The sequence below is a fragment of the Corythoichthys intestinalis genome, chromosome 17, assembly GCF_030265065.1.
Source record: "Corythoichthys intestinalis isolate RoL2023-P3 chromosome 17, ASM3026506v1, whole genome shotgun sequence".
Taxonomy (NCBI): Eukaryota; Metazoa; Chordata; class Actinopteri; order Syngnathiformes; family Syngnathidae; genus Corythoichthys; species Corythoichthys intestinalis.
This window is the reverse complement of record NC_080411.1, coordinates 10,931,675-10,954,645: the sequence shown is the minus strand read 5'-3', so window position 1 is coordinate 10,954,645 and position 22,971 is coordinate 10,931,675. Positions and strand designations below refer to the sequence as shown.

Here is a 22,971-nt window from a genome sequence, read left to right as displayed (position 1 = left end):
TATTGGCCCGATATATCATCGATCTTCATAAGCAACACTATCACCTAAACAGTGAACTTAACAGTTATCGAAATATATCGGCTATATATCTGCTGATATCAACTGAACTTGAAAAAAAAAAAATATCAACCCGATATACCGCTCAACCTTCAAAAGAAAAATGATCACCTAAACAGTGAACATAACAGATATTGAATTATATCAGCTACACATTGACCATTATATCACTTAAACAGTGAAGGTTATCCTATTATATCAGCTAAATATCGGCTGCTATCGGCCGATCTTGAAAAATGTATGAGCCCGATATTGGTCGAATTTCAAGGGGGAAATGATCACCTAAACAGTAAACATAAAAGATTTTAATCAGCTGATTTGGGCCAATCTTGTCCATATATCGGCCCGATATATTGAATAGCCGATATCTGGGTCTTCCTTAAATTAGCATGACACAGAACTTAACCTTAAAAAATTGGAGAAATAAAATTTAAAGCAATTTTCATTCCACTGCAGAAGTTTTCTTAACCCACCTTGCATATCAGTGACCAACAGATTCCCGTCCGTCCGTTGGTACACCCAATGCTGGAAGGCGCAACACTTGCGACCCGCCTCGGAGTCCCGCCTCATCAGGTTGATCTCCTTGCCGTCCTTCACCGAATACTTGACAAAGTCGCCGATTAGCTCCTCCTCCAACGTGGCGTACGGGATGTCGCTGGATGGCCGGTGAACCAGATAGATAGGAATGATCCTGTTTTGCGGGGAAGGAGTACCCAAATTCAGTGTTGCACACGTTATATAAACTGAAAGGAATAGTTACCTTTCTCTCACACACCATATAACTGTTTGCATTACTCTAACACACTTAATATAATCAATAAGGGAATAGTTACGTTTCTCATATTTATTGTAGGACTGTTTGTATTACTCTAACACACCTAATACAGTGGGGCAAATAAGTATTTAGTCAACCAGCAATTGTTCAAGTTCTACTTGAAAAGATTAGAGAGGCCTGTAATTGTCAACATGGGTAAACCTCAACCATGAGAGACAGAATGTGGGGGAAAAAATCACATTGTTTGATTTTTAAAGAATTTATTTTCAAATTAGAGTGGAAAATAAGTATTTGGTCACCTACAAACAAGCAAGATTTCTGGCTGTCAAAGAGGTCTAACTTCTTCTAACGAGGTCCAACCAGGCTCCACTCGTTACCTGTATTAATGGCACCTGTTTTAACTCATTATCGGTACAAAAGACACCTGTCCACAACCTCAGTCAGTCACACTCCAAACTCCACTATGGCCAAGACCAAAGAGCTGTCGAAGGACACCAGAGACAAAATTGTAGACCTGCGCCAGGCTGGGAACACTGAATCTGCAATAGGTAAAACTAGAGATGTCCCAATCGATCTCGATCGGGTCCGATCACGTCATTTTCAAAGTATCGGAATCGGCAAAAAAAAATATATTATATATATTTTTTAAATAAATCGTTTTCGAATTGTATTTAACGTTACAGACATAATATGTTACACTCATCCAGAGTCTTTAGTTTTGGCTTAAGGTAGGGTTATCAAATTTATCCCGTTAATAGCGGTAATTAATTTTTAAAAAATTATCTCACGTTAAAATATTTAACGCAATTAATGCATGCGCTGCACGACCCACTCACGCATTGTCGCGCTCAATCTGTAATGGCGCCATTTTACCTATATAGAGAGATAAAAGGCAGCGTATAATGAGTAGAGTGAATTTTGGAAGCCTTTGGAGCCTTTTTTTTAATTGGCTAAAGCCTTACAATCCCTCTCCCTACGATTAGAGCTATCGTGGGAAGCAATGTGGGGAAGCAAGGAAGTAATTGATCTTTCTCTTAACATCCTATGTTATTTCCCAACGCAGAGAAGATATATCAATTGGTAGCACTACACATAGTCATGGTTCCACTTCCCATCACGCATCTGGGCATGGCCACAGTATCATTTACTGAAAGCTCAACAAATACACTAGATGTCAATATTTAGTCACAATATACAAAGTCACATTTGTCCTTTAAGAATTACAAGTCTTTCTATCCGTGGATCCCTCTCACAGAAAGAATGTTAATAATGTAAATGCCATCTTGAGGATTTATTGTCATAATAAACAAATACAGTATTTATGTACTGTATGTTGAATGTATATATTCGTCCGAGTTTTATTCATTTTTTTCTTAATGCATTGCCAAACTGTATATGATCGGGAAAAATTATCGGGAATGATGGGAATTGAATCGGGAGCAAAAAAAGCAATCGGATCAGGAAATATCGGGATCGGCAGATACTCAAACTAAAACGATCGGGATCGGATCGGGAGCAAAAAAACATGATCGGAACAACCCTAGGTAAAACGCTTGGTGTAAAGAAATCAACTGTGGGAGCAATTGTTAGGAAATGGAAGACATACAAGACCACTGATAATCTCCCTCGATCTGGAGCTCCATGCAAGATCTCACGCCGTGGCGTCAAAATGATAACAAGAACGGTGAGCAAAAATCCCAGAACCACACGGGGGGACCTAGTGAAAGACCTACAAAATGCTGGGACCACAGTACCAAAGGCTACTATCAGTAACACAATGCGCCACCAGGGACTCAAATCCTGCACTGCCAGACGTGTCCCCCTGCTGAAGGAAGTACACGTCCAGGCCCACCTGCGGTTCGCTAGAGAGCATTTGGATGATCCAGAAGAGGACTGGGAGAATGTGTTATGGTCAGATGAAACCAAAATAGAACTTTTTGGTAGAAACACAGGTTCTCGTGTTTGGAGGAGAAAGAATACTTAATTGCATCCGAAGAACACCATACTCACTGTGAAGCATGGGGGTGGAAACATCATGCTTTGGGGGCTGTTTTTCTGCAAAGGGACCAGGACGACTGATCTGTGTAAAGGAAAGAATGAATGGGGCCATGTATCGAGAGATTTTGAGTGAAAATCTCTTTCCATCACCAAGGGCATTGAAGATGAGACTTGGCTGGGTCTTTCAGCATGACAATGATCCCAAACACACAGCCAGGGCAGCAAAGGAGTGGCTTCGTAAGAAGCATTTCAAGGTCCTCGAGTGGCTTAGCCAGTCAACCCCAACCCCAAGTCAAGTCTCAACCCCATAGAAAATCTGTGGAGGGAGTTAAAAGTCCGTGCTGCCCAGTGACAGCCCCAAAACACCACTGCTCTAGAGGAGATCTGCATGGAGGAATGGGCCAAAATACCAGCAACAGTGTGTGAAAAGCTTGTGAAGAGTTACAGAAAACGTTTGGCCTCCGTTATTGCCAACAAAGGGTACATAGCAAAGTATTGAGATTAACTTTTGGTATTGACCAAATACCTATTTTCAACCATGATTTGCAAAAAAAATCTTTAAAAATAAAAAAATATGATTTTCTGTTTTATTTCCACATTCTGTCTCTCATGATTGAGGTTTACCCATGTTGACAATTACAGGCCGCTGTAATATTTTCAAATGGGAGAACTTGCATAATTAGTGGTTGACTAAATACTTGTTTGCCCCTCTGTATAAAATAAATAGCACTTATACAATAGTTTAATGAAAAGAAGCAAAATAGAGGACATAAAAGATACACAACGCCATCTTATCACAGAAGCCCAACGTGCGTCATGAGCAAGATTGACGCGGAAACAACGACAGCCGAACGGAATGGTGTTCCGCTGGCACCGCTCCCGCAAGTCGGCCGGGAGGGGCCAATCCCGCGCGTTCACTCCGGTGTTAACCCTTTGTGCTGACTCCATTTTGAACGGTTTAAAGCACAGGAGTGAAACCGATTCCAGAAAGGGCAAAGTGGGTGCTGGATTTTGTTCCAACCGATACAACACAAAGAGTTTAACCAATGAACTTCCTGCTGAAACAAGCAGCACCTGACAAAGTTTAACTGATTACACATGTAAAAGATCTAATTGGTGAAAAGGTGTCCTCTTCATTGGTTGGAAAGCAAACCTGCACCCACTTGGCCCTTTCTGGAATGGGTTTGACACCTGTGGTTTAAAAGGAACCTCACTGAAAACAGGTTGAGGGTGTGAAGAAGGAAGAAGAAGAGTGTGTGTGGGATTGTCTTTTGTTGATTGGACAGGAGGATTTGGGAGTTACTGTTGTCCGGGCAACGAGGATGTGGATTCTGCCCCCTCAGCGTCAAGAGGGGGCTCTTGGAGTCTTGTCAGTTGTGTTATCAGTTGGATATCGGGCGTTTTCTGATGCTACTTGTTTTAGGACAGAACACCCTGGTCTTTGTCCTGGAGTGACCGGGAGAACTGATTGCGGGAGTTGGTGCGTCAATCTTGCTCATGACGCACGTTGGGCTTCTGTGATGAGATGGCGTTGTGTATCTATTGTATAAGTGCTATTTATTTTATATTCTGTGTGTTAGAGTAATGCAAACAGACCTACATTGAATATGAGAAACGATACTATTCCCTGATTGATTATATTAAGTGTGTTAGAGTAATGCAAACATTATATAGTGTGTGCAAGAAAGGTAGCTATTCCCTTCAAAAACCATTTTTTAATTGAAGCAATATTCAGGAAACAACATTTTTTTTATTGTGTTTACTCACTCTGGGACTTCTCCGAAGGCGTCGACAGACTGGGTGGCGGCGGTGTACTCCTTGATGTACTCCCGGGCCGTGTTCTGAACGTGACACTCCTGCGTGACACGTTAGCACATGCTAATAATAGCGTGATTGTAAAACCGAGCATCATATCACGTTTTACAATTTAATGTACCGTGTGACACCATGTATTTATTGCTAGCGCACTGTGGAAAGTGAAATGTACAGTATGTGTCTCACTTAAAACGTGTGGAACCTTAGCTGCCAGGTCATCACCCGAACTTTTGTGTACTGCGTTCAATGCATCTACACTATGAAATATTATTAAATACAATGGTATTTTTTTTAAACAGTATTCCCAATTAACCACTATCAGATGATAGACTTCACTAACAGTTGACGAGACAGCTCCTACAGACATTGCGCCATGGCTTCCCGTAGGGGGCCGTGCAAGGCAGAGCGTTGTGAAAGCTTTCACTGCTATGAACCCAAACACACATTGCGTTCTAAAGCCGGATTTAGGTAGAAACAGGACGAAGGTTTTAGCGCATACCAGCAGGCAGGATTGTCTCAAGTGTGATTTGGTCGAGGATTCAAGATAATTATTACATAAAATAGCACTATGCATGCCCTTTGAAATGCTGTGAAAAAAATGAAATGAATGGGAAAAATAAGCATAATTTTAGCTTGAAATATTTACATAAAATGAATGATAACTGCACTTTTTTTTTTTTTGCTTTTAATCAAGATTATAGACTGTTTTACATTCATATTTATAGAAATTCCTGGATTTACGCATTTATTTACAAACATTTTCAACTTAACTTTCAACGTTTTGTTTAGTGATGGCCGCCATGTTGGATTTTGTATCCATACACAATAGCGTAACTGTACATTCAAGTAATCAGGTAATTTTTGGCAAAATGCCCGTTTAAAAAAACTAGCAATGACATTTCTGCGTCCACCCCCCCCCCCCAAAAAAGGGATTTTCTGAGTTTTATTTCATGTAACATTTCAATCTAAAAAAACGATGAAAGCCGGATAGCCAGCAAGACGTGCTGTGCACTGACATCAACCTAGAAAAGTTGTGATTGTATAAGGAAAAATGCAAAATTTGCTTTTGTTGAGTAAAATTAAGAGGATTCTGCATGCTTTCCTCAAGTATTAAGTTTCTGATGTGAAAATGGAGTGATTTAATCCTGAAAATATTAGTCAATTATCTCTGCATTTGGTGATTTTTGTTGTTTCACTGATGTTTACTGTAGTTTTACTTTTAAATTACAGATACACTACAGAACACTTTGACCTTCTTGTGAACAAATATTTGAGTCGATGTGACATATGAAGCTTATTTAGAGCTTGATTTCAGCACCATAGACAAGGTCGAGCTGCTCATGCTACACTGTTGCTTGCTGCGTTGCACTCTACTTCCTTAGTAGAAAACAGAAAGCGACCTGATTGGGTGTGCGTTCACTGCAATTAAAGTTGTAAGTTTCACCATTTTAATTTAACTTGTAAACAAATTAATATAGTCCCAAGAATTGTACAATGTCGACAGGAAAACACAAAATATACATAAAAAAATAAATTTACAATTAACCTTAGTGAGACAACAGTTCCCCTTATTGGCGAAACAAATATTTGCAGGGGAACTTCACAGCCGTTAGACTGAGAAAAATACAGAGCTCAAACACGCACTGTACACTGTTACGCAACTAAAAATAAAAAACAAAAAAACGACTGGAAACAAAATGGCGGACAAGACTCAGGCGTCGTAAAATCGAAATCACGTAAGTCGGGTACGCCGTAAACCAGGGACAACCTCTATAATACAAAGGCGCTTTTATTTCCAATACAAAAACTCAAACACACACTGTAGCTGAAATAGAATGCTGTCTTTGTAGTAGCCCAGTGGTACTAATAATTTAGATATAGTAGTTTATATATCTAAATATATAAATAATAATTGATCAATTGATTTGATAGGATCTTTATTTAACTGATTAATGTCCAGATTGATGTATCGTTAAATCTCTAATATTTCGTCATTTGCATATAAGTAGTTAGTAGGCTCACCTCCACAGCCAAGGAGAAGTTCTTCTGAACAAGGTCATCATTGTTCTTAGTCCCGTAGCTGATTGCGGTGTGGACTTTTAGTACGCAGGAGGGTCCTGCCGGCAGAAGTGGCACCCACTCTTTGCACAACCTAGTGCGAAACGCCCGCCGGTGCATGCCCTCGCCGAAGTGGGTCTTCTCGGTGACGATGCTGACGGACTGGTTCTCGCCAAAGTACTGCTCGGACAGGAAGTCTTCTTTGAACAGCAGCTGGGAACACTGGACGTCCTCCGCTTCGTAGCCCGCCTCGACGAGGATGGCTGGAAAAGAAGATAGTAAGACACGAGCGCGGGTGATTTTAAAATGATTTACCGTAACTCACCTGCGATGTTTGGCGATGGAAGAATGACGATCTCACGCAGCACTGTGAAATAGTGACGGTTAATTAGCCGCTTGAACTAATAGTGGTTATTTAGTGGTTTGGTTTCAATTATTGGGTGTCATACCTTCATATGTGAGCAGGTAGTCCAGCGTGATGGTGCCTTGTAAACTACTGAGACAACACTGGTACTTGCCCAGGTCTTTGTGGGACGCGTTGAAGATAGTCAAGGATGCTCGACTCTCGTCCCCTGCACTTCAGAGACAAATCTAGCGTCACAAAGACTGTTTCATAGACCATATCTGGATTCTACCAGGTACATACTTCAGTTCTTGAAAAAACAACCCGAACTACACACAAGAGAATTGTAGCCTAGGTATCTAGGTACCCTAAGTGTAGCTAGGAGCCACCCGCAAAAAACGATGATATATTGTATTTTCATCCATCCATTATCTAGCGCTTATTGGATCACGGGGACAACAGCTTTAGCAGGGAAACCCAGACTTTCCTCTCCCCAGCCACTTCAACCGGCTCCTCCGGCGGGACCCTGAGGCATTCCCAGGCCAGCCGAGAGACATAGTGTCTCCAGGGTCTCCTGAGTCATCCCCGTGGCCTCCTGCCGGTGGTACATGCCTGGAACACCTCTCCAGGGAGGCGTCCAGGGAGCATCCAAATCAGATGCCCAAGCCACCTCAACGCGGAGGAGTAGCGGCTCGACACTAAGACCCTCCCGGATGACCGAGCTTCTCACCCGATCTCTAAGGCAGAGACTGGACACCCCCTCCAGAGGAGTCTCATTTCGGCCGATTGTATCCAGGATCTTGTTCTTTCAGTCACGACCCACAGCTCGTGACCACAGGTGAAGGTACAGAGGTGCAGAGTCCGCATCACTGCAAATGCTGCACCGATCTGCCTGCCGATCTCCTGTTCCCTCCTGCCTTCACTCGTGAACAAGACCCCTAATACTTGAACTCCTCAACTGTGGGTAGGATCTCATCAGCATTGCATGAGTGTTTTTTTGTCCCTGAGTATTTTTCCCAAAAGCAATTTGACACCCCCTCTACTAGATGGCCCCCTAAGCAACCGCCTAGCTTGCCTATGTTGAACGCCGGCACTGATTGTAGTGTATAGATCAGGGTTCACTAAATCCGGACCTCGGTGCCTCTTTTCCTGTCGTGTTTTTCACGTCTCTCTCCCCTAATACACCTCAATCAAATGATTAGGTCATCAGCAACCTCTCCAGAAGCCTGAGAATGATCCTGATTATTTTGATTCGGGTGTGTTAGAGGAGGGAGACATGCAAAACACGACAGGAAAAGTGGCACCGAGGTCCGGATTTAGTGAACCTTGGTATAGATTTTAACTACTTTGGCAGAGGTAATCAAGTTGGGCTACCTTCGCTTCACCTCCAGAAGGACAACAGCTTCTTGCTTCCAAGTGATGGTGTGCTCACGAAAGACAGTGGTGAACTGACACCACAGACTCAGACTTTGGGGGTCTCCACTCACGGACTCCGCCTGGATGGGGTGAATCACCTTCGGCTCTGTAAGTCATGACACGATTCTTTTTGTTGTTAAGCATTTCGGGGACAGTGGTCAACACGGTGTATAGCAGTGTTTCTTAATCTGGGTTCGATTGATCCCCAGGGTGTCATGTGAGTAAGTCAAATGAGTTTGATGAAGGTCATACAACAAACACAAGGTTATTATTTTCATATGCTGACTAAAGCCAAAGTGTCGTTTTAGACTAGGTGTTGGACTGCGTTACTCTCAATTTACAAGCGTTGTTCCAGTTCTTTCAACTGTTAGCCCTCTATCTAAAGCAGGGGTCCAAGTCTGGTCCTTGAGATCACCTATTTGGCTTGTTTTCCATGTCTCCCTCCTTTGCCACACCTGAATGAAATGATCAGCTCATCAGCAAGCTCTGCAGGAGCCTGATAACGATCCTGATTATTTGATTCAGGTGTGCTGGAGGAGGGAGACATGGAAGATAGGCTGGATAGGTGATCTCTAGGACCGGACTTGGGAACCCGATCTAAAAGGAGGAGAAACTGGTTTCCTCAGTGGAAGGATGACTCACACTTGATATAAAGCATAACAGACCTACAAGCAGCGTGGACTGTGCAAATAATAAATACAAAACAAAACAACCCCCCCCAAAGAAAACATTTCATTTTGGCATCATTTTACGCCATGAAAATAGTCTGAGATGCAAGGACAATAAAATGAGAATGTAGGAACACTACGAAATAAAAATAATTTCAAATATTTCATTTTCCAACGTGGAAATCAACAGCAAAAGGCAAAAATATTTCTAGTAAATTTGGAGAAATTTAAACAGGTATTCAAGTAGATATTAGTTTGCTAGCTTAGCTTGTTAGCTTAGCTATATCGGTTTTGATTTTGAAAAATAAACCAGTGGACCCTCATTTAACTAGCACCTCACCTTTCGAGTTTTTCACGATATGAACATTGTCACGAGAGAAAATGAGCCTCATAATGCAAGCAAACCTTCACTTTTAGGAGTGCCAGAAAAAGTTTTCCCCTGGCGTCCCGCTAGATGGCGTACGAGCATTTTGCATCAACAAGCCAGAGCGGCCATTGAAAACGAAGGAGATAAAGTATGTGTTTGTGACTCAGGAGGCGGTAAAAACTTTATACCGAAGAAAATTAAAGTTTAGTTCTTCTAGAAGTTTTGTTTTCCTCATGTTATGCTATTGTTTTGTTTAATTTTACGGTGTATGGAGATGTTTTCGCTTTTAACTCTGCTCGACCTGCTCGCACTTTCATCACGTCGCATTCACCCCTCATGGTAAGTAGTGCTTGTATATAAATAACATTGGTTTTATGCATTTAATTATTTTTTGTCTTGATTATTTAGCCTTTAAAAACGATGCCTTGAGTTATTAATTTGGGGTAAAACTGGAAGTGCTGCACGCAATGATTTTTTAATGGAGAAAATACATTCATGATGCCATCATATTCACGTTACGAGCTTAGTTGTCGAACGGATTGTGCTCGTAAAATGAGGGTCCTCTGTATTTATTTTTTAAATTATGAATCATAATTGTTTCTTTAAAAAAAAAAAAAAAAAAAAATTAGAAATAATACAATGTTAAAAAAAAACAAGATTACACTCCGGTTACTGCTCCAAATAACTGTGTTTTTTTCATACTATTTAGCTTATTGCATGCCATTGACAACAATAGACGTCCAGTCCTTTTAAACTGGGAGGACTAGCTGTGAATGCTCATGTTTTCGTGCAATTGACGGCGCTAGACGTCCAGTCCATTTTGACTGGGACTCCCAGTCGAAATGGATTGGACTTCTAGTGCCGTCAGCTGGTGCCAGAGAGTTAAATAAGTGCTTGTTAAGGATTACAAAAAAAGTTCAGTATAGTGATCCCTCGTTTTTCACGTTTAATGGGGAGCAGAACCCGCCGCGATAAGTAAAAAACTGTGAAGTGGCGCCCCGCCCTTTTTTTTTTTTTTTTTTTTTGTATTCAATGTATTGATTCAGATTTAGCATTGGAAAGAGATAATTACATGTTTTTTCACGTTTTACGCCAAAGTATAATTAAAAGAAACAACTTACGTATATAGGCTAACTATATTTTAATAAATAGTTTTCAAGCCCTTCAAATGTAATAACTGTGTTCTAAACATGTTACCGTATCACTGAGTTATTTTTAAACAAGAATAAAGTAGAAAAATGCTTGTCTTTATTAAATGCTTCATTGATGAGTCCACTCAAATCAGCTCAAGTTGATCACTTACACAGAATGAATTGCCACAGCAACTGTTTAACAAGTTAAACGATGATTGACGCATGCGGCGCTTTGAAGTAAGCGTCTCTGGAAAGATCAAACCTTAACTGTCTGTCAATCATCGTTAACTTTAATAGGCAACTCCAGTGCACTTCCTGATGAAGAAAAGTGGCAGGAGTGAGAGTGAGAGACTATCTGATTGTATTTGGACAGCTCTATAAAATACTGCATTAATTAATTAATCTTTTTAATTGAGAAAAAAAAAAAAAAAAATCTGCAATGGACCGAGGGCACCAAGTTTGAAGTGTGAAGTAGCAAGTAAATAGTTACATATACACTATATGTAAATAGTAGGGCTTTCAAACGATTAAAATTTTTAATCGAGTTCATCACAGCTTAAAAATTAATCGTAATTAATCGCAGTTCAAACCATCTCTAAAATATGACATATTTTTCTGTAAATTATTGTTGGAATGGAAATATAAGCCACAAGACGGACATAAACATTCAACATACTGTACATAAGTACTGTATTTGTTTATTATAACAATAAATCCACAAGGTGGCATTAACATTATTAACATTTATGTGTATTTTGCATGACTGTTTGATTGGGAATGCCAGTTGTCTTTGGATTGAACGGTTTTCTTTTTGTGAACATTATTTTTTTGAGGGGTAGGAAATTAGGAATATTATTTTTGTTGTGCTTTCACTAAATGATACTGTAGCGACTTAACTGTTCGGCCCAAATGCATGATGGGAAATTGGGCAACCATGACTGTCAGTGGTGGCTGCAAATGGTGTAAAGTATGTTCTGCGTTGTGTTCAATTAAGCGTGTTAAGAAAAAGATCGTCCCTTGCTCCGCCCAAATGCATGATGGGAAGTTGGGCCCCCATGACTGTTGGTAGTGGCTGCTTAAGCCAATAAAAGGCGCGGTCCAATGAGCACCTGTGTCCACTTGCATTTCTCTGCCTTTTCAGTCTCAGTGTGCTAAAATGGCGTCATTGTAAACTGTTTGAGGCAACGCATGAGCGGGTCGTTCCGTCCATGCGTTAATTGCATCAAATATTTTAACGTGATTAATTGAAAAAATTAATTACCGCCCGTTAACGCGATAAATTTGACAGCCATAGTAAATAGTTTAACCATATGATGTCTCTCAAATTGTATTAATTACAGTACTAATTCTGTAAAAATGAAAGTAACTGTAATTTTTTTACCTTCTGCCGGTGGGCTTGTTTTATGTTTGACCACGTCACTGGAGGTCTTCTTATTCGGTGCTCTGACATCAACTTTTGGTCTGTCCTCCGCCTTCGATGGAGTAGATACGTTAGGCTTCGAGTCCAAAAATTTAGCGTACTTATCCTTGGACAAGCGTCGCTTTTTAATAGTATCGTCACAAGGCAGGACGTGTTTGCTTTTGCCGTCAGTATTATGCCGGACGTGTTCCCCGTGTGAGGGTTTCAAAGCTGCAGGATGGTCTGACGTCTCGGCGTCCTTGCGGATTTTGGTGTTTGTCTTGGCGTCGGAAATTTCCATCCGTGCATTGGTGTCCTTCACGTTTGCACTGTTTTCCGTGTTGTGGTGGTGCTTCTTCTTCTTCTTGCCGTGCGGTTTAGCATTCTCGATGAGTGTGATCGTGTCTTTGACAGGCTGAGTGCTGTGATTTTCTTGGGTTTGTTTTTGTTTACCGCTCGCCAGGTGAGCTGAGTTGTCCTGTTTCTTCGGCGCAGGAGCGGTATGATGGTGGAAGGCGGATTTTTCTTTCTTACCGCAGGGTTTGACGTCGCTTTTGGGTTGCGTCTTTCCTGACGTGGCATGATTCTCTTTAGGTTGTTGTTGGTTGTTCGGTTTTGCCGACTTGGAGACGTGTGGTATGTCTGGAATGGTTCGGTTCATCTCAGGGATGACAGAAAGTTCTTGAACCTCCTCGCTGGGGCCCAGAGTCCAGATTCGTGGATGGGTATCATTGAAAGTCCTTGTTTGATCTCCGTCCAAGCTGCTTCTGCGATATTCCAACGCTGAGTTGATCTCGAGAGGAGCGACGGGCAAAATGAAGGTAGGGCACGATACCGGTGAGATCATCTGGCTTTCGAGATCATGGTCTGTCAGAGTATTAAGTGATGGAACACTTTTAAACAATGGCATGCAGAGATTCATCATGTCTTCTGAGGAAGCTTCGAAATGCTCGTCGTTGGTTGAACAGGCTCCTGGATCTGTTCCCTGATTGGGTGGCGAGTCAGGCAGATGGATGCTGTGATCTTCTGTCACCTTAAGCAACCCATCTTCAGACTGCTGGAGAAGTACAAAAAAAAAAGTTTTAGATTTGAACTGGGATTCGCTGACATCTACTGTTGTCAAGATACTAAAATTTTAAACACACAATTTTCGAAATACCAAATTATTTTTTCATTAATATTTTCAGTGTTTGTCTGTTGGTGGTCATTATTTTTTACCTCTCCCCTCCGCCACCATTTAAAAAAAAAGAAGTCCTGTCATTGCACCAAAATTAACAGGAAGTGACACATAATGTACAGGATGTGACCCAGGAACGCCCCCAAATCATCAAAAAGTCACATAAAACAATAGAAATTTACCCATGAGTGCCCTAAATCCAACGGAATGTGACCTGAAATCAACAGGAACTGACCTGGAAATGTCTGAAAATCAACAGGAATTGACCAATGAACCAGAAGAGACCCTTAAATGCCTTGAAATCAATAGGAAATTATCAAAAATGTCAAAGAAGTGACCCGGAATAACCTGAAATATGCCGGAAGTGACCTAAAATATACAGAAAGTGAACTGTAAGTGCCCTAAAATGTACAAGAAAATTGTTTGTTTGTTTGTTTGTTTGTTTATTGTCATCATCATAGGTATCATTGACAGTTACAAGATAGCATTGTGATATGATTAACCCGAAGAAAACCGAAGAAAAGACAAGGGCTGACGCGAGAAGCCTGGGCTTATTTATTCCCGTCCCCATTTAACCAAGGACGCACATCACTACTATCTATCTACATGTGCAGTGATTTTTTTCTTCTCAAAAGTCATTGATTAGACGTAACACATGGGTAAAGCTGTCAATCAACTGTTTGCTCATTGATTAGGGTAAGATTGTCTGATTTGTTCAAGGAGGAATAGCCGAGGGAGGAAAACATCTTTAACATCCTCGATCTGAAGCGCGGTCAAACATAAGGGCCTCCATTTCCCCCAGCCATCCTCCGTAGAAACCCGATGTGAAAGTGTTGGCCGGACATGGGCGTTGGCTCGATGTAGGTTGCATTGTTGAGAAAAATCTGTCCAGTGTACTTAGCGATCAGTTTAGTAACTCCATTGTACGCAATAGTTGCAGATTTAATCAAAGGTGGACAACATTCGCGTTTGTCAGCAGTTGAATGTTCTGTCTTTGCGACAGAGCTGTTTATTAGGGCATGTTATGACTTCTTTATCTTTAGCCTCTGAAATTCCTTCACTTTTGTTATGGGAACACTGTGTGGTGTCTAGAAAAACGCCTTTGTTTGACTCTCATGCGGTTGTTTTACAAAACTTGGAGGTCAATCATGGTATCGACTAAGAATACTGTCCTTATATTTTCTTTTAAACGCTGCTAGAGACCCTATGTTGGTTAGCGCAGGGTCAAGATGAATGAAGAAGAATTGAAGAATAATGAAAAATTGCCCAAAATCAACAGAAATTTACCCGTGAGTTCCCTAAAACCAACAGAATGTGACCTTAAATGAACAGGAAATGACCTGGAAATGTCCCAAAATGTACTGTAAGTGACTTAAAATCAACAGAAAGTGAACCGTAAGTACCCTAAAAGAATGTGACCCGAAATTAACAGAAATGTTCCTGTGAATCCCCTAAAACCAACAGAATTTGACCAGAAATCAAAAGGAAATTACTCGGAAATGCCTTAAAATCATCAGGAAATTATTAAAAAATATAGAGGAACTTCAGTAAGTGACCTGTAATGCCCAAAAATGTACCGGGACTGACCCAACATCAACAGAAAGTGAACCGTAAGTGCCCTAAAATGAACAAGAAAGTCACCCAAAATTATCTCATTGTCTGCTGTTGACATTCAATTCTTTTAAAGTGGGAGGACTGGCTGTGAATGCTCATCATACTCAACGTCTCATTTATTTTGACTGGGAGGAGATGATGAACGAATTTAATGAGTTGGACATCTTGCGTCGTCAATAGCACCCAATGAGTTAAGAATGAAAATGCAAAAATATCCATTACTATCAAGAGTAATACAGTAGTAAGGGTGATATATAGTACATTTCTAGTGACCTGTGGTCAGACAAAAATATTACCGAGTATCGATACTTTTGCAATCAAATAATGTATCCAGATACAACATTTCACTATCGATACTTTGTCACTTTTCGATACTTTTGACTCTCAGGATTGTCTTCTAGAGAAATCCTGCAAATCCTCTTCGCTGGAGCTTGAATTTCTGGGGCAAATATTCTCCCGAACACATTCAAGACTCAAGACATTTTGGCTATTCTTCTATAAAAGATCACGTACCTTCCCGTCGATCTTGAAAGCTTACGAAACGCCATGCTTCTACAGCCGTAGGCCATATGAACTGCACACAAGCGATTCTGGTCTACAGCAGATCTTCCTTCATCGGAGCCCAACAACAACCAATGAGGAACCTGTTTTGGACCGTCGCCTTTTTAAATCGGGGATGCAGCGGCGACGCGTGTGTGGGAAAAGCGGTGTTGTGTTACAATCAGCAGCTGTGCTAACCCTCAACCCTATTACCCTGACACACAAGAGATGCGTGCTGTTATCGTGGTGGTCTTGGGCTATTCTCAGACAGACGCTCTCTTGCCCCTCCCATCATTTTCCTTCAGCTGTCACGCTCACCATTCATTCTTCAGAACCTTGGCATGAGAGGGCGACAATATTTGTGTAGCCACGTTACATTGTGTTCACCTCTGTGACCGTAGTGTGATACGGTCAACGGAATAAGAACGTCTGGAACCTTTTCTCCAGCGGTTACGACTGTTGGTTTAAGTCCACCGTGTTTGCCATTCAGTGCATTGCGTTCGTCTATTTGTGTTTTTATTGGTTTGTGATGCAATTATTATGACACATGGACTAGGAGAATAGCTGTGCTAGCTAGCAAGTGAAGCTAGTATGACGACTGGCATTTTTGTCCCATTCTGCGGCTGGTCAGATTGTTTTGTTACCGAGCTGTGGGATGAGTTCCCAACGTCGTACCTGCATCCAATTCGAGCTCATCAGCGGTGTCTTGAAACCGATCCTAGGCGGCTTGCCGAGATATTGATGATAGCGGCGCACGCAGATGCAGCGGCTCATGGCTTTCCCATTCAGTGCTATTTTTCATGTCTTTGGACTGTCCATGTATACATAAGCGTTATACCACTACATCTGTCAATATCTAATGGACATTGGCTACTGACACAAAATGGTATTTCGCGAGGATTTTTTTTAACCAGCATAACATCCCTGACGAACTAGCTAGGACACCGGGTGCTACGTGGATTGTTGTCGGGTCCGTGAAGAGAGGCAGGCGGCGCAAGGAGAGGGAGTAAAAGCAGGGCTGCAGGTATGGCCTACTGCTACAGCTAAGGAACAACCCACATAAGACACCCCTCACCAACACCAGATCAATCACATACAAAATGGATGACCTGGTGTAACAACTTGTGGCAAACCGCTACATTCGTGACTGTTGTGTTTTAGTCATCACGGAGATCTGGTTCATTCCGAAGAGCCCAGACGCTAGCATGCAGCTAGCCGGCCGCTTTCTGCACTGCTGGGATCGAACAGAGGACTCCAGTAAGAGCAGAGGTGGGGGCTCTGTATCTAAGTGCATGGTGCAACAACAGTGTAATCATAGAGACTGCGCCCCAGACATTGAGTACATGTCTGTTAGATGTCGGCCTTATTTTCTCCTGAGAGCGCTAACTGTTGTTATAATCACGGCTGTTTACATCCCACAGGATGCTAACTCTAGCACAGGGCTCTCGCTTCTCCTGAATGTCATTAATGAACAGCAGCGGGCTTACCCTGATGGCGTTCATATTAAAGCTGGAGACCTAAGCAGGGCCAATTTAAAGACTGTACTCCCAAAGGTTCTCCAGCATGTTAAGTGTCCAAAACGGGGAGGGAACACCCTGGATCATGTATACTCTAATATCAAGCACGGCTACTCATTAATATTCCGCTCGTAAAGAGTGACACTGTGGAAGCTTGGCAGCGTGGCCCAGTGACTTTACCGCCCAGAGTGCATTGCGTCGTCAACAACAACGGCGACCTACGAGTTAAACTAATTTTGCAAATTTTATTAAAACGAAAACATAAAAAGGGGTTTTAAAACATTATTATTTTTTTTTATAGCTCATACTAACGTTTGTCTTTTAAGAGCTACATGTCTTTCTAGCCGCGGTACCCTTTGAGGTACATTTTGCTAAATAATGTGATCTATTATCATTATTACTGACGTGGTTCAGTGGTAGAGTAGTCGTTCCCCAACCCAGAGGTTGTGGTTTCAATTCTCCACCCTGATGACCTTGTCTAAGTATCCTGGAGCAAGATACTGAACCCCACGTTTCTCCTGGTACTGCGTCACTAGTAGGTGGACGAGGTTATAGGTTGAAGCGTTTTGAGGGCTTTAAAAAGGCGGAAAGGCGCAATACAAGTGTAATTCCATTTACCATTTAACCAATAGGAGGACGGGGTGAATTTAGTGCAGGAGACCGCAGGCAGGAGACAGAGGCATGGCTGCATCTGAGCCGAAATAACCCAGTTTTAAATGTATTTTTTTCATATCGGTCGGATTAAAAAAAGGCAGTCTTATTTCCAAATGTCATCACCGATAATCGGTATATCTCTACTATGAAGTTACAAAATTACGGAAGAGGATGTACTGTAAACAGTACAGTACTGTAACATGTTTGGAACTTTTGTTCAAATAATTTTAAAAATCCTTTTTTTTCCCGGTATCAGATCGGGACTCTGTATCGGCAGATTTTCAAAATCAGGTGACTCTGGTTCGGGTGCAAAAATATGCAATCGGGACAGCCCGAGTTGGTAGTGCAAAAAGAGATTAATGTAGTTGTCCTGTTACATTTGTTGTTGACTTAGATTCTTGGTTTGTGATTGTATTTAAAAATCCACTGAAAATCATACCTGTTCATTTGTTGGCTCAGCTGGTTGTTCTGACACATCTCCATCCTCCACTATCTTCAGTACAATCTTGTCTTCTTTCAAGTTTTCTGTCCCTAAAAATTGGACAAATCGAGGAAGGTCCACATCCCTTAAATGAGTCCATGCAGGGTTTAGGATGTCTAGATCTTCGCCAGAAGAAACAAGGGATAGGTTTTCATCAGCGATGTTGGCAACTGGAGGTTCCTCTGGTTGCGTTTGGGTGTTCGCTGTTGAATCGCCAAGAGATTGGACAATGTCTCCTACTTGTGTTTGGAAAGCAAAGTATTCCTGCTCACACTGGATGGATTCTTCTTGGATGATTCCTCCGACAGGCCGATCCTGGAGCCCCATCCCTTGTTCGGTCTCGTTGTAGGGCTGAATGTCCGCTAGCGCTTCGGTAAGGGCGTCTATCTCTGCTCCTATCTCTGAGAAGGTCGCTGTGAGCTCTTGCGCCGGCATCCCGATGACGTTCCAATCTGAGAGTGCGCTGGCCCAGCTTTCCACTGAGGACCACCTCTCCACTGGCGGCCTCCAACCTATGTTGTCATCCCCGCCCCAGCCAATCCCTTCCCTAGTGTAACCGGACACCCATGTCTCTTCCAAAGATAACTCGCTGGAAGTGGAAGAAGGGAAGACATCCCTCTTATCCAAATACTGGCAGGCGTCAGCCCACTGCTCGGCAGGACTGACGCTCCTCGGTCCTCGAGGGGTGACATCGGTGAGCGACTCCAGCTCTGACTCAGACGCCAACATCACCCAGTCCTTGTTTAGGGCTTTACTGTGTGTCACATTCTTTGCTGAATCACAAAACGCAAAGGGAGAGTCGTCATGGTTTGGATCTACTTTAATTTCCCGGGCAGTTGGACTCAGGATGAAATCTTGTGTCTCACTTTCAAAGATATACAAGTCTGACACAGGGTCCGTAGGCAAGTAATCTTCTGAGGTATCTGACAATGACCTCAAATAGGCGGTCCGACTGTGCTCGCTCTCCAGACTGAGCGACTCAACCCTGATTTGGTGTCTTGTATTTGGTATTAGGATAGGCTGTGTGTAAATCTCACACCTGGGTGAGATAAGGCCAGTAGACAGGTCAGGTAGCAAGGGTACGAACTGTGCCGGTGGGTCCATGAAATCTCCCAAAAGAGAAAAATAGCCTGAATCCTGGTTGCTTTCAGATACTGAGAGAATTGGTGGTGACTGTCGTTGATTGTCAGTTGAGATAGGCGTCAGATCCATCGATGCGGCTTGTTTTGTATTTTCACACCTACTGCATCCCTTCAACTTCAGTCTCTGCCAGTCCCTGCAAAATAGTTAAAACTCTCAGTCTGACGCAATGTTGATGCTCCCACAGAATTCAGAATATTCATTAATTGTAAAGTTTTACTTAGTATTTTAGTTGGTTATCTATACAGTTTAATCTTGGTATAGTTTGTAACTTGCATACTTGCTCACAAGATGCATTCATTTTGAACATTGTTAGTGTTAGGACAGACAGTCATTAAGTCAGACAGAAGTAAATGCAAGTATATGCTTCATCTCGTCCGCCTTTGTCTTCTTCTTCGGTTCCTTCGGGCAAATCATATCACAATTTGTAATTGTCAATTATTGTCAATGATACCGATGATGATGACAATAAAATTCCATTCCAATTCCAATGGAATAATATACAAAACATCTGAAACTAGATCACTTTTCTTCTTTAAGTAGTTTTAAAAACTCACTGTTATAGGTACGTCTGCAGACTAGGGGTGGGAATCTCTGGGTACCTCATGATACGATACGCGATACAAGGCTCACGATTACCGCACAACGTAGCGATAGAACAATTATCGATACATGGGTCAGGAAATCATTCTAGGATGTTGTACAAAACGACTAATAAACAGAAAAACAAGCTGTTTTCATCCTTCTGCTGTGAATCGGAATGGGTTTATTACTAGTAGAATTACAATCCATTTAAACTAAGTGGGTGGCAGTGAATAAACATTCATTCATTCGTTGCTTTCACTTCCACTTCAAATGTATTGGACGTCAATGGCCGTCAGTGGCAGCCAATGCCAGGCAATGAGTTGTTTTTTTGGGGCATTTTAGGTCATTTCCTGTAGATTTACGGCCACATTCTTTTCCTTTTGGGGCATATACGGGTCACTTCCTGTTGATTTTGGGTTGCTGAAAAGGAAGTGACTGAAGAATGCCCCTAAATGAATCGGAAGTGACCCAAAATACTAGTAAATTCCCTAAAATAAAGAGGATGTGGCATGTAAATACCTAAAAGACTGGCTGTGAATGCACTGCACGAGACGTCCAATCACCCTTAAACTGGAACGTTCATTCATTCACCCCCTCTGAGTCCAAATGACTTGGATTTCTAGTGCTGTCAATGGCAGCAAAACACTGTTCTAGTGGGAAATTTTGCTAGCTACCTGTTGGTTCCCTTTTTTTTTTTTTTATTACAGTAACTTTTTTAAAACGATATATTTATTCTTGACGGGAGCATATTAATAACCATTTGTGATTCAAAATATCATAATATATCACCATTTCGATATATTTTCATGCCCCTACTAATCTTAATAAAGTTGAAATGAAATGAATAACATTAGCTAGTTAGCTAATGTTAGCTTGATTTAATTGGCAGCTAGCTCCTCTCAACTAAATTTGAAAAACCCTACATCAACTTGAAGAGAAGAAAGCATATATATGCAAATAGGCAGGCCGATGCCGCCTGTGTGTTGAATTTTGATGACCTATTTTCTATTCATTAATTTTGAACATTCAAATTTGGCTGTTTAGTTAACAACACTTCTTTTTGCTGTCAAATTTACAAGACATTTTTCTTTTCACTTGCCTTGACCGGAATATACATTTTCCATGCGTTTTTTTCCCGCAATGAGAACAAAATAGCATTATTTATATTTCTTCTATATTTATTGTGATGTTTAATAAGCACAAAGTACACTGCTCTGTAAGTTGGACAGCAAGTGTCGCTGTAGCTGACTACAAGGTGTTGAAAGTGGCACTGTTGATTTACACGAGTGCTGGAAGGCTTGCTGGAGGCGATCAGACTGGAAAAATACCAGGACATCTTCACCCATGGCCTGCATTTGTCACATACTCAGTGAAGGGCACCTCCTCGCTTGAGGCACGCTACACGACGACGACGACGACGACAACAACAACAACACGCCAGCATATGAAATCCTAGTGAGGACACTGTTATGAGTTTTCATATTTCCGACCAAGGTTTTTCGTATATTTATTTAGACTTACACTGAATACAGTACTGTAACCTTTATACACCAAATAAACAGCCATTAAACCTTCCTCTACTGAAAGGGACTTGACAGCTCCTCATCAGCGCAATTTAACAGTGAATCAATCTAGATATCAATAATTTGAATACCAATAGTAATACAGGTAGTCCACGGGTTACGTACGAGTTCCTACACTGCACTCAAAAAAATGAAACCTATTTATGCAAGAACCTTATTTCAAGTGGTTACACACAACAGCTGCAACTGTCTATAATTTAAGTAATCAATTAATCTAGTGTTGCAACGATTAATCGATTAACTCGAGTATTCGATTAGAAAAAAATACTCAAATTAAATTTTGTTGCTTCGAGTATTCGTTTAATTAAATTGGCGTTGTAATGGTTAATTTTGAAAGTGTTTGCATGTAGTTTTATTGATTAGGGTGGACACACTGCACTCTGGTCTGCCTCTTTTTACATGACTGAATCCAACTGTTCCCTGTTAAGACCAACATAAGCTAAGTTTTTGTTTGAGCTATTGTTTTTTAATGCATCCATAATTTAGTTTATAGGTATATTTAGCTGTTTTTTGCGGGAATATGTGTCCGAACCATTTTATAGCATCTAAGCTAGCGGACTTTTTCTATGTAAGTTAGCCAATTGTTCTTTTGTTGTACATAGATTCTCATAAAAAAAAAAAAAAAATCATACCGTTTGAGGCTCAGCTCAGCTATTTTAATTTTTCATGTTCCTTATCCGATTACTCGATTATTCGAACTAACTAGTCTATCGATTAATCGACTTCTAAAATATTCGATAGCTGCAGCCCTAGATTAATCTATCAATTAATAAGTTCGATTAATTGAGTAATCGGACAACAAACATTTAATGCGTCACAGAATCATTTTAGGATATGTAAAACAAAGGAAAAAAAATTATACCTGTACATAGCCTCAAAAGGCATTTTAAAAATGAGGATATAAGTACAACCAAATAATATTTTGTGAAAAATGTTCCGTATTTTGCCAAAAAAGAAAAAAAAAACCCAACAAAAACTCAGGCGGCCAGCTTATAAGTCATTTTATTACGCCTGTTCTCTCCTCACTAAATGTGACGTTTTTCAGCCAGACAGACAACAAACAAGACCATTTGTGGTTCTTTGAACTTTACTTGACTTTTTCCACATTTTGATTATTTTGTAAAGTTGTAACACAAACATGTACAATTATGAGCACACATTTAGACAATAAAACGCTTAACACAAAACAACTGGTGTTTAATTAGTTGAATTGATTTGTAAATTTAGTAGATCAAATTAACCTAAATGGCATAGCAAAAGTCCGCTAGCTTAAATGCTATGAAATGCTAATGTTATTTATTTTTTGTACAGTTCTCTTAACAAATCGTTCAAAACATATTTCCACAAAAAAACTGCTAAATGTACCTCTAAACTAAATTACAAATGCATAAATAAACATATAAGCCTTTTGTTGGATTTAGCCATATCAGACAGCATTATATTCACTGTTGCCACCAGAGGGCAGTGTATCTTCCCAAATAATTCAAACTAAATGCGACACTTTCAAAACAAACCATTACAAAGCCAGTCTAATTACACAAATTATCATCTGAGCAGTTAAATTTAATTCGAAGCTTTTTTTCTAATCGAATTACTTCATTTATTCGATTAATTGTTGCAGAACTTCACACAGCTGCTTTAAGTGACTATT

At 40.9% G+C, this 22,971-nt stretch overlaps 1 protein-coding gene across 1 annotated transcript in view; it reads right to left on the bottom strand.

Annotated features, from left to right (window-relative positions):
• Positions 1–22,971, bottom strand: part of alpk2 (alpha-kinase 2) — a 30,291-nt gene that overhangs the window by 5,530 nt on the left and 1,790 nt on the right. Inside the window, exons 2-9 of the mRNA XM_057819607.1 lie at positions 17,971–19,288; positions 12,012–13,086; positions 8,421–8,568; positions 7,153–7,280; positions 7,029–7,070; positions 6,668–6,966; positions 4,598–4,686; positions 531–748 (exon numbers count right to left, since the gene is read on the bottom strand). Coding sequence (XP_057675590.1) covers positions 531–748; positions 4,598–4,686; positions 6,668–6,966; positions 7,029–7,070; positions 7,153–7,280; positions 8,421–8,568; positions 12,012–13,086; positions 17,971–19,224 — 3,253 coding nt within the window. The 5' untranslated portion in view covers positions 19,225–19,288. The remainder of the gene's footprint in view (positions 1–530; positions 749–4,597; positions 4,687–6,667; positions 6,967–7,028; positions 7,071–7,152; positions 7,281–8,420; positions 8,569–12,011; positions 13,087–17,970; positions 19,289–22,971) is intronic.